Genomic DNA, 11,341 nt, shown 5'->3' on the forward strand with positions numbered 1-11,341 from the left:
CCCTGCTTGACGGGGAGCCTGCTTCTCCCTCTCCCCCCCCCCTTGTGCTCTCTCTCACGCTCGCTCGCTCACTCTCAAATAAATAAAATCTTTAAAAAATAATAAAATAAAATCTTAAAAAAAACTGGATTTTGGTGACAGCTGTATAAGTCAGAAAATTTACTAAAAGTCATTAAACTGTATACCTGAAATGGGTGAATTTTTTGGTATGTAATTATATTTCAATAAAGCTGTTTGCAAAGCAAAACAAAACACAACATGGTTTTGCTCTTCCTTAGTAGTCACTTTTTTTTTTAAGATTTTATTTATTTATTTGACAGAGAGAGAGACAGTGAGAAAGGGAACACAAGCAGGGGGAGTGGGAGAGGGAGAAGCAGGCTTCCCGCCGAGCAGGGAGCCCGATGTGGGACTCAATCCCAGGACCCTGGGATCATGACCTGAGCTGAAGGCAGACGCTTAACGACTGAGCCACCCAGGTGCCCCTATTTTATTTTTTTTTAAGATTTTATTTATTTATCTGACAGAGAGAGACACAGCGAGAGAGGGAACACAAGCAGGGGGAGTGCGAGAGGGAGAAGCAGGCTTCCCGCCAAGCAGGGAGCCCGATGTGGGACTCGATCCCAGGACCCTGGGATCACGACCTGAGCCGAAGGCAGCTGCTTGACTGACTGAGCCACCCAGGCGCCCCCTTTAGTAGTCACTTAATAGTGCACCAGCGCTATATACAATTAACAGTATCAGTTCATTTTTATAACACACAGAGAAAGGATATTTTCCTGAAATAACTGGAAGAGGCAAAGGACATTAAATGTTATGTCCTATATTTACAACCCTAGTCCCTAGTACTGTAATACCTGTAACACAATAGGAGCGTGATAATTGTTTATTCAATGTAGTGTACTAAAAAATCACCCACAGGGAGCTAACTGGTCTGTCATTAGTGAAAACCAGCAGGAACAAGAGAATCAATGTTAGCAGGGAAGACAGTTCCCTACCCTGATTGTCTGAGGTAGAAAAATAAGTACAGTTACACATAGGTGCGATGTGGAATACAGTTATAGTTATTTCATCCTTTGCAAGTTGAAAGGCATTTAGAAACCACTCAAGACAAAGGAGGAGGGTTGAGGAACTGCTTTGATTTTTAGAAAGCAACAGACCCAGTAAAATCAGAAAAGTTTATTGAACAATTTAAAAGTGGTACTAGCATGTTAGTCATCATACAAATTCCTTTTAAGTATAAAAATCAAGATGTCAGTGTCTGTTCAGGACCATCAAATGAGTCCAATACAAAATCATACTCTCAGACTTGGGGATCACACCTCCACTCGTTAGAGGACGCGAGTCTGACCAGACCAAGCCCAGGCTTACATCCGAGATTTTCCCAGGCAAAGCAGGAGCAGGAGGTGCTATTAAATTAAAAGCCAATTTAAAAGATTTCAGTAGCTAAATGGAAAGTTCCCAGAGACACAGGTGACAGCCGTGTTTCTAGCCCCTTTCAACCATGAAGTCCTGTAAGCACCTCAGGCAGCATCAATCCGAGCATCCTGAGACCAGAATACACTCGAGCAACAGGTGCTTCATTTGGCCACCCGTGGGAAAAACTCAGTGACTACACAGAGCAGTTGGCACATGTGCCCACAGGCCAGTTGACTCCTACAGTCCCCACACTACAATAATAGACCCCCACTTTCCAAAGTGCTACTGGGCCTTAGTTAAGGAGGGCCACCCTCACCCTCTTCCAGTTAACACCCTGTTCACACAGAGCCCCTACAACCCCCCCTCCAAACAGGAGGCCCTGGGTCACATGCCAGAAATAGATACAGCACATTGAAACTGAGATAGAAGACATCTACTAGACAATACTATCCATCCTGGATCCTCCACAGCTTTAGACAATGGTGTAGAAATATACACCAATGAATTACTGTATGAAGAGGAGAGTACAGGGATAAAGGAAAAGCAAAACAGAACACTTTAGTCCATGGTGAGGGAAAGGAAAACCAGAAGGAAAGGAGGAAGAATAGTGAGCTTATGTAACCTTTCACTTTCTAACAACACTTGGTATCTGCTCAACCTCCAGCTTCCGCTTCTCCAAGAATAGGGGTGCCAGATTTAGCAAACAAAAATATAGGATGCCGCATTAAATTCGAATTTCAGATAAACAGCAAATAATTTTTTGACTCTATGTCCCAAATATTGCATGGTACATACTTACACTAAAAAATTATTTGTAAAAAAAACAAAAACAAAACTACTCTCTTTTATCTGGCAACCCTATCCAGGAGGCTCAGTTAACCTGAGGACTAATCTGATCATATAATGTCAAAGAGCAACAGCAGGACCATCCCAGAGCAAAGCACAGACCCTTCATTCACCACAGAAGGAGCTACGTGATTCTTTTAACTCCATTTCCCAAACTCTCAAAGATCCAATGCTTATTTTGGCAGGGTAAGAGAATATGTGCACAGTGGAGTTGTCAACTATTATCTGCCAGGTGGAGAAGTAAGTTTTCCTTCCATATCAAATGAAGAAGGTCAAAAATACAACTAGGGAGAATAAGGAGAAGCAGGCTTACTGGGGTAAGGAATCTGACTCCTACCGCCGCAGGGCAGGCTGAAATCCCCCAGCAAAATCCCCACAAATGTGACAGCCCCGGAGTCTGGAGATCCAACATACTCCAACTTTCTTCGAGCAACTAAAAGACATCAAAAGGCAACCAAGACTGAAAATACACACACACACACACACACACACACAATGTACAGAGGAGGGAGGAATAGGAAGACAGCAAGGTAGGACACTGAGAAGAATCACACAACTCCCTGATAATGACTGGCAGAACACTTTGGTTGGGTGGTTGGTTGGTTTGTGGGGTTAACCTTCAGTGGTCTTTCCCTGAAGCAGAAGCTGACAGAAAAAAAGGGCCTCACAGAGGCCTCAGGGACATAGCTTTATGGGGGATTAATTCCACAACACCAGGCCCATAGTGCTATCATAATCTGATAGCAGATCTGACCATCGGACCCCACATCCAACGTGCTACCGTGACGAAGTGCCAAACTCATCTCCTGAGGGCAGAAGAGGAACCAGTAACAAGTCCGTGGCTGATAAACATTCCCCTCAAAGGCATAAAGAGGGAAACATCAAAAAGAACAGGACCACATTATGCTTTTTTTTTTTTCACCACAGCCTCTTTGGGATTTTCTAGTTCCTCTTAACCCAGCATCTCTCAAACTGTGCTTCCAGAGATGTTAACAGGTGTTGCGTGGAACCAAAAAAAAAAAGAAAAAAGAAAAGATTCAGTGAAATAAATTTGGGAAATGTTGCCCACTTATTAAAAGTTATAAATCCCCCCAGTAGAGGAACCAGTCCCACTTTATTTAAATCACTGGTTACCAGAGGGAGGTGGGTGGGGGGGCTGGGGGAAATAGGTGATGGGATGGAGGAGGGCACTTGTGATGAGCACCAGGTGATGTACGGAAGTGTTGAATCACTACATTGTACACCTGAAACTAACATTACACTGTATGTTAACTAACTGGAATTTAAATAAACACTTAAAAAAAAAACCCACTGGTTCCTGACTTACTTGACCACAGAACCTTGTCAAGGAACGTCTATTAGTATCTTCCAGAACTTTGAAAAATGCTGCTTAACCATTTTTGCAAGCATGTCTCATCTCCAGAATGGGAAGAACATGTTGACACTGGGAACACCCAGGAATCACATATAAAATGATTTTCTAAAACTAATATATCGGAAAGTTTAAGGCAATGATTTGAAAACTGTAGAAACTTGTCTTTCTGTGAGGCACTTACTCAATGGTAAATACAGCTAGGAAAGCTAATTTAGAGGTAAAAGTCAGTCAGTCAGTCTCTCTCTCTCTCTCACTCTCTCTCTATCTCTCCCCAAACTTCCTCCAAAAGGTTCAGACCAAACTTCAAAGCAGCCATGTACAAACAAGGCTGTCTTTGTTCCTCCAAAAGCCCAATAACCTGGAGTCTAGGGTTTCTAGGAAAAGAGACAAATGGCTCATGCTGGCATTGTTTGTTCAATGCTATCAAAGGAATCCCTCTCATTCCCCCTTAGGTGCAGTCTCCAAGTAGCACCCCAAAAGCTATAAAAGGACACACTTCTTGGTGTTCTTCTTTGTGGCAGGGTAAAGCACAGCCCGAACAGCTTCTGAAAATACCTCGTGTACCCCATCCTGCATCAGGGCTGAACATTCTAGATACTTCACAGCCCCCACCTGCTTAGCCAGGGAAGTGCCTTGCTGAGGAGTTGTGGGCACTAGGCTCTGTTCCTTCAGCTTCTTCACTGTCTCAGCGTCATTCCGCAGGTCTCTCTTGGTACCTACCAGCAGGACAGGCACATTGGGACAATGATGGGAGACCTCGGGGTGCCACTTATGCCTCACATTGGCATACGAGGATGGGTTGCCAATGGAAAAACAAATGACAAAGATATTGGTCTGGGGGTAGGACAGCGTTCGCAGTCGGTCATACTCCTCTTGGCCAGCTGTGTCCCACAGGTTCAGGCTGACGATTTGGCCATCCACAGATGTCTGGGCACTATAGTTGTCAAAGACAGTGGGGATATACTCCTCAGGAAAGGCATTCGTTGTGTAACTGATGAGGAGGCAGGTCTTACCTACAGCCCCATCTCCTACAACCACGCATTTGATTGTCTGCATTCTTCCGTTGGAGTCCTAAGTGCAAGAGAGAAAGAAAGAATGTTCGCAGATGCTTGGTTCATTGGGGGAGCCTAAGCTTTATAGACATTTGTCTCTGAGGAGAAAGAGAGGAGGTAAGACCCCCACCACCACCACCACTGCCCATCCCCTTAACACCATAGAAGAGTCAGCTGGAAAAGACTATATAGGGCAAGAGTTCTTACCATGGAGTCCATGGACTGCTAGAGGATAAACTTCAGTAGGTCCTAGAAGCCGCCTCTGAAGTATGCAATATTATGTGCATGTACATAAGTGAATTTTTCTGGAAAGAAGATCCAAAACTGTCAACAGGTTGTCAAAAAGGGCTGTCAGCCCAAAAAGATTAAAAACCATTCATATACATAGGTATTTGTTACATTTTTGCCAGGAGGTCTGGCATCTATCAGAGGTGCTAAAATATAGTGGGTGCTCAATAAATGGAAACTAATTTTTAAAATGCCATTGATGTTGGGGCACCTGGCTGGCACAGTCAGTTAGGCGTCCAACTCTCGGTTTTGGCTCAGGTCGTGATCTCAGGGTCATGGGATCGAGCCCTGCATTGCGCTCTGTGCTCAGCACGGAGTCTGCTTGAGATTCTCTCTCCCTCTCCCTCTGCCCCTCCCACATGCACATGTTCTCTCTCTCTCTCTCTCAAATAAATAAATCTTTAAAAAAACACATTGATGTAGAAGGAGGTTCTAAAGGTTGAAACAAAAGAAATATAGCTCTTACTTTGGGTCTATGGCTATAGACTCAGCAAAGAAACCTCTGTTCCTGACAGTGACGTCATAAGCTTGGAGAAAGGTAGGCCAGTCAGACTTAGCCATCCAGAGGAGGAGTTAAGAGTCCAGGCTCTGACATCAGACCACCTGGAGTCCAAAACCAGTCCTTTCTTTTTCTAAGCTTTGTCAGCTTGGGCAGGCTTTTCACCCGTGGCTTACATGAAAGAATGTTTGTGTGGTACTTATTAGTGCCTGCCAGATAGAAAGTACTCATTAAGTATTAGAAACTACTACGACTTCATAATAATTCTTCTGTTCTGGGGAAGGCAAAAGTTCTGTAATGTCATTACAATGCTAGACAAACCAGGGACCTCATCCCCTCCCACCTTATCTGAGCAAAACCATTGGTCATACCACCACCATACTTTCTCATCCATTTCTTCATGAACCAAGTATTTGAGAGTTAATGGTAAGGCACAAATGACCTCCAAGAAGTATGTTTACTATGAGCTCCCACATTTATACCCCCATATTAAAACCCTATCAATGCCCTACCCTGTCAGTGCCCACAAAGCACTCCATTTCCTTTAGCTTCTTAGCTACTGCACTAATTTCAGACCTGATCCTATGATAGTATTAACTTCTTCAAGTGTCAGAACATGGAGGAAAGGGGATAAATTGTCATATGTATTTGATTATAGAAAAAAAATTGAGGGTGCCTGGGTGGCTCAGTTGGTTAAGCGAATGCCTTCGGCTCAGGTCATGATCCTGGAGTCCTAGCATCAAGTCCCACATCAGGGTCCCTGCTCAGTGGGGAGTCTGCTTCTCCCTCTGACCCTCCCCCGTCTCGTGCTCTCTCTCACTCTCAAATAAATAAATAAAGTCTTTTAAAAAAATTGAGAATCAATTAGTTTCTCACCTTGAGAATTTGGGGGACTAGATACATCCTTCACCCTGTTGTCTTACTAGCTAAGGTCTACATTAGGCCCATATCATAGACAAAACAAAACACCTTATTTTCAGTCAAAGTAAAGAAAAGTTGGCCTTCAGGGTGCCTGGGTGGCTCAGTGGGTTAAGCATCTGCCTTTGGCTCAGCTCATGATCCTGGGGTCCTGAGATCAAGTCCCACATCAGGCTCCCTGCTCAGTGGGGAGTCTGCTTCTCCCTCTCCCTCTGCCTCTCCCCCCTGCTTGTGCGCTCTCTCTCTCAAATAAATAAATCTTAAAAAAAAAAAAGAAAAGTTGGCCTTCTGAGTATGCTTCACACAGGCCCACTAGAGGTAGCTCTCATCCCACACAGCCAATTCTGACTAGCAAGGCATTCCACCTAGAAGCCTTCATTAGTATGGGTCCCACAGCTAAAAGTCCGGAGTGTAATTCAGCTCCAGTATTCACTGACCATCAGCCCTATCTCTTTCCATCTAGGAACAGGCGTAAGGATCAAACATACAAGGTCGATGGAAAAAGGGTAAAGTCACCACCACATTCTTTGAGAATAGCCTTCCTTGATTTTCCCAGTCTGGATTCATTTCTTTCTCCTCTGAATTCCTATAGCAATTCCTGCGTGAACAACTCATCTTCCCAGTCTGCTATTCCGTATCATCCGGTATCCAACGTCTCTGTTCCAAGTGACTGCTTTCAGGACAACTGTGCATCTGAGGGAGTTGCTGATCCAGAGCAAACTCTTAGGCCCAAAGACCACTTTGCACCGCAAGCTCAGCTCCTCATCTCTGTAACTAGGAAAAGGCATCTACACTCATTTCTGCTTGTTTCTATCTACTAACCCTCCTAGTATATATGGTCTGCAGATGGGCATTCAAGCCACACTGATGGCTGAGGGCCTAGATGATGAAGGGCAGCTAGAACATCCCAGGTCTGAAACAAAACCCAGGACATCCTCACCCATAGCAAACTCTCTATGAAAGGGAGGTTCAGGAAAACTCCCAGGTATTTTGGGGGGCTACTTTGTACAATTAATTGACTCATTTATTCAGCCCACATGTTCATCATACTGTTTTATTTACTTATGTGTATGTTTGGAATTATCCATAGTTAAAAAGTTTAAAAATACTAAAAAATATATCTAAACGAATTAAAAACAGGATCTCTAAGAGATACTTGTACACCAGTGTTCATTGCAACATTACACACAAGAACCAAGAGGTGGGGGCGCCTGGGTGGCTCAGATGGTTAAGCGTCTGCCTTCAGCTCAGGTCATGATCCCAGGTCCTGGGATTGAGCCCCACATTGGGCTCTTGGCTCAGTGGGGAGCCTGCTTTTCCCACTCCCTCTTCCCCTGCTCATGTTCTCTCTCTCTGTATCTCTCTCTCTCAAATGAATAAAATATTTTAAAAAAAAGAGCCAAGAGGTGGAAGCAACCTAAAGACCATCATAGATGAAAACATAAAGAAAATGTGAGAGAGATATATATATATATTTTTTTTTTTAAAGATTTTATTTATTTATTTGACAGAGAGAGACACAGCGAGAGAGGGAACACAAGCAGGGGGAGTGGGAGAGGGAGAAGCAGGTTCCCCGCAGAGCAGGGAGCCCGATGCGGGACTCGATCCCAGGACCCTGGGATCATGACCTGAGCCGAAGGCAGTCGCTTAACCAACTGAGCCACCCAGGCGCCCGAGATATATATATTTTTTAAGGTTGAATATTTCAACCATTTTGTGGGGTGCCTGGGTGACTCAGTCGGTTAAGCGTCTGACTCTCTTGATTTCTGCTCAGGTCATGATCTTAGGGTCCTGGGATGGAGCCTCGTATTGGGGGGGGGGTCCATGCTCAGTGGGGAGTCTGCTTGTCCCTCCCCCCACTCGTGCTGGCACGCTTGCATGCTCTCTCTCTCAAATAAATAAAATTTTTAAAAAAGAAAGTTTCAGTTTTGCAAGATGAGAAATTCTAGAGATCTACTGCACAGCAATATGCATATAGTTCACACTACTGTACTGTATATTTAAAAATGGTTTAAAATACTAAAAATAAAAATATTTTTAAAGGGTCTGGAGCTCTGAGAGAAGGCTAGGAGTTATAAGAGAAAGGCAAATGAGAAAAGCTTGTTTACCTCAGCCTCGGGATCTAGCACGATGCTGTCCTGTTATGGATCACCTACAGCTTTCCCCTCCTCATCACCACCACTATCTACATTCTCCTGGGTATTCCCATGGGCACCTCACTGCTGGAAGGGACTCAAAAAAGAGTAAAAAGAAAGACTGCTAGAAGCTTACAATCTTGTGGTAAAGGCAGGACTCATATGAAAAGGCAAACAAGAATACAAAGTAATGCATGGCTCAAAGGGGGGGAAAAGTTGCTATGGGGAAGCAAAGGGAAACTAAAAAATGAGAGCTTGTTATAGGCATTGTGCCAAATACTTTTACATATCTTATTTAAGCCTCCCAGTAGCACCGTGAAGTAGATACCAGGGCAGCTCAGAGATCTTTAGGTATGCCTCTAGGATTGGAAATTGGGAGAGGGCTGGTGCTGCAGAAACCAGCACCCCCAGAAAGTGCCCTTCCCAATCAGTCATGCACAGTGAACTGGAATTACAGTTTCTTCCAAATCTTCCAACCTCGTCTGACAAAGTATCCTTCCTTCACATGTACAGTCTGCATAGGAGTCAATTTTCTCCTAGGTTGGATACAATGTAAAAGACCCAGTAAGAGTCAAGACAAGAACGCAGCTCAAAGGATTACCGTTTCTAGCACATTCTCCTCCAAGTCTCACCCTTTCCCTAAGTCTGGGTCTAATCCACTTGAAATCACCCTGTAACTCTCTGAAACCAAAACAGTTCAGCAGAAGACCCCCCATTTGTATTCACTACTCTCCACAACTTAGCTCCTCTACTAAACCCCGGCAGCTTTTTCACACTGAAGACTGACTTCTTTGGTTCAAGTCCAGTCGCAGAAGGCTTTGGGACTCTCGAGGCCGAAGGAAGCCCCGTGAACGCTCCCCAAACCGGAGCCAGGGGAAGACTATCCTGCGGCTGGAAACTTAAACCAGGGAGGCAGGGGTAGTGACCCAGCAAGAGCCCCACAAGCCCGCTCGGCACTTCGCTCGCATCCTTCTCCACCAAGGCTGCTGGGCTCCGGGACTTCCTAGGGACTCGCGAGCCCGGGACAGAGAGGTGCCCCACATGCGAGTCGCAAGCAGCAAGAGCTGGCTCAGTCTCCCCCGTATGCATCCACCTCATCCCACCCTCCAACGCCTTCCATCCCAGGAACGGCTCACAGACTAACGCGGCCGTCCCGGGCTGGGGAGACTCAAGAAAAGCGCGGGGGATTGGGGTGCGGGCGGGGGGCAGCGCTGGGTGCGGGGAGTCTCCCTAAGGATTACCTGGCAAAGCGGTCGTCCTCCCGCGCCGTTGACCGCGGCGGGCACAGCGTCCGGCGCGACTCTCGCCGGAGTGGGCGGGCTCGGCGGGCTCGGCGCCACATCCGGGCAGCTCCCGGGTCCCACCCCCGTCGTCAGACGCAGTCTCGGCTGGGTGCCCCGACACCTCCTGGGAAGTGGAGTCCAACGCCAGCCCCACGGTCTGCGAGTCACGGGCTTCTAGACTGACTGCCCCTTGGGGTAATCGAGGATTACTTCGATCCGGCCCCCAGGTGCGGACCCCAAGACAAACTACTCGGTTCAGAGGTTCCCCAAGGCCCCTCTTTCCCTTGGCACAGTGAGGCCGCCCCCTCCTCCCCAGACCCCGATTTCCTCCTCAAGACCGACGTTGACATAAGGAGGCAGGCAGGAAACTGAAGTACTAGGAAAAATGGAGGCGGTAAAAGATGAGAAAGTGAGCGAATTAGAGTTACTTTCGATCACCATAGTAATTTGCATTTTCCAGACTTTTCCGTAAGTGGAATCATACAGTATGCACTCCTTTTTTAGCGGCTTTACTGATATATAAATTCACTCATTTAAATTGTACAATTCAGGGGTGCCTGGCTGGCTCAGTCAGTAGAGCCTGTGACTCCTAATCTCGGGGTTGTAAGTTCCAGCCCTACCTTGGGTGTAGAGATTGCTTAAAAATAAAAATAATAATCTTTAAAAATTTTTGTACGATTCAGTGTGTTTTTTGTATGTTACATCATTAATGTTTTAAATCGTGGCAACTACGCATAACAAAATTTGCCCTTTTAAGCATTTTCAAGTGTACGATTCCGTGGCATTAAGTACATTCACAATGTTGTGCAAAACCATCACCATTGATATTTCCAAAACTTTTTTGTCATCCCAAGCAGAAACTCTGTACCCATTAAGCAATAACTCCTCATTCCCCTCTGCCTCCAGCCCCTGGAAACCAACTTTCTGTCTCCATGAATTTGACTTTTCTAGCTACCATTCATTTACTGATGGACGTTTTGTTTTTTTCCAACGTTTGGCTATTGTGAATAATGGTGCTATGAACACTGGCATAGAAGAATCTGGTTTTGTTGACTTTCTCTATTGTTTTCTATTTCACTGATTTCCACTCTGATCTTCATTATTTTTGTTCCTTTACTTTGAGTTTTATTTGCTCTTCTTTTTCCTGAAGTGAAAGCTGAAGTCATTGTTTTGAGACATTTCTTCTGTTCTAATATAGGTTTTTAGTGCATAAAAACTACTTGCTAAGGGGCACCTGGGTGGCTCACTGCGCTAAGCAACCGGCTCTTGATTTTGGCTCAGGTCATGATCTCAGGGTCGTGAGATCAAGTCCTGCATCAGGCTCTGCGCTGAGCGTGGAGGAGCCTGCTTAAGATTCTCTCTCTCCCCCTCTCCTTCTGCCCTTCCCTCCAGCTCTTGCATGCACTCTCTCTCTCCCTCTCTCTCTCTTTCTCTTTCTCTCTCAAAATAAATAAAATATATTTTTTAAAAAATTACCCCCTTAGGGCCGCCTGGGTGGCTCAATCGGGTAAGCGTCTGTCTTCGGCTCA

General features: G+C 45.3%; 1 protein-coding gene across 4 annotated transcripts; it reads right to left on the reverse strand.

Moving 5' to 3' along the window:
* Positions 1–1,161: 1,161 nt before the first annotated feature.
* Positions 1,162–9,872, reverse strand: LOC102727164 (rho-related GTP-binding protein RhoG-like). Of its 4 annotated transcripts, XM_081808682.1 has the most exons (4): positions 9,771–9,838; positions 8,503–8,626; positions 4,897–4,994; positions 1,162–4,708 (listed from the first exon to the last, which is right to left on the reverse strand). In XM_081808682.1, the coding sequence occupies exons 3-4, from the start codon at positions 4,906–4,908 to the stop codon at positions 4,118–4,120; spliced, it is 603 nt and encodes a 200-aa protein (XP_081664808.1). In that variant the 5' UTR covers positions 4,909–4,994; positions 8,503–8,626; positions 9,771–9,838; the 3' UTR covers positions 1,162–4,117. The 4 variants fall into 4 exon arrangements, with proteins under 4 accessions (XP_081664808.1, XP_030875313.1, XP_081664807.1 ...); XM_031019453.2 differs by lacking the exon at positions 8,503–8,626 and having other exon boundaries at positions 9,771–9,872; XM_081808681.1 differs by lacking the exon at positions 9,771–9,838 and having other exon boundaries at positions 8,503–9,751.
* Between the last annotated feature and the right edge of the window lie 1,469 nt (positions 9,873–11,341).

Source organism: Leptonychotes weddellii, chromosome X, assembly GCF_054177405.1.
Source record: "Leptonychotes weddellii isolate Sample4059 chromosome X, ASM5417740v2, whole genome shotgun sequence".
In the NCBI taxonomy this organism is placed as follows: Eukaryota; Metazoa; Chordata; class Mammalia; order Carnivora; family Phocidae; genus Leptonychotes; species Leptonychotes weddellii.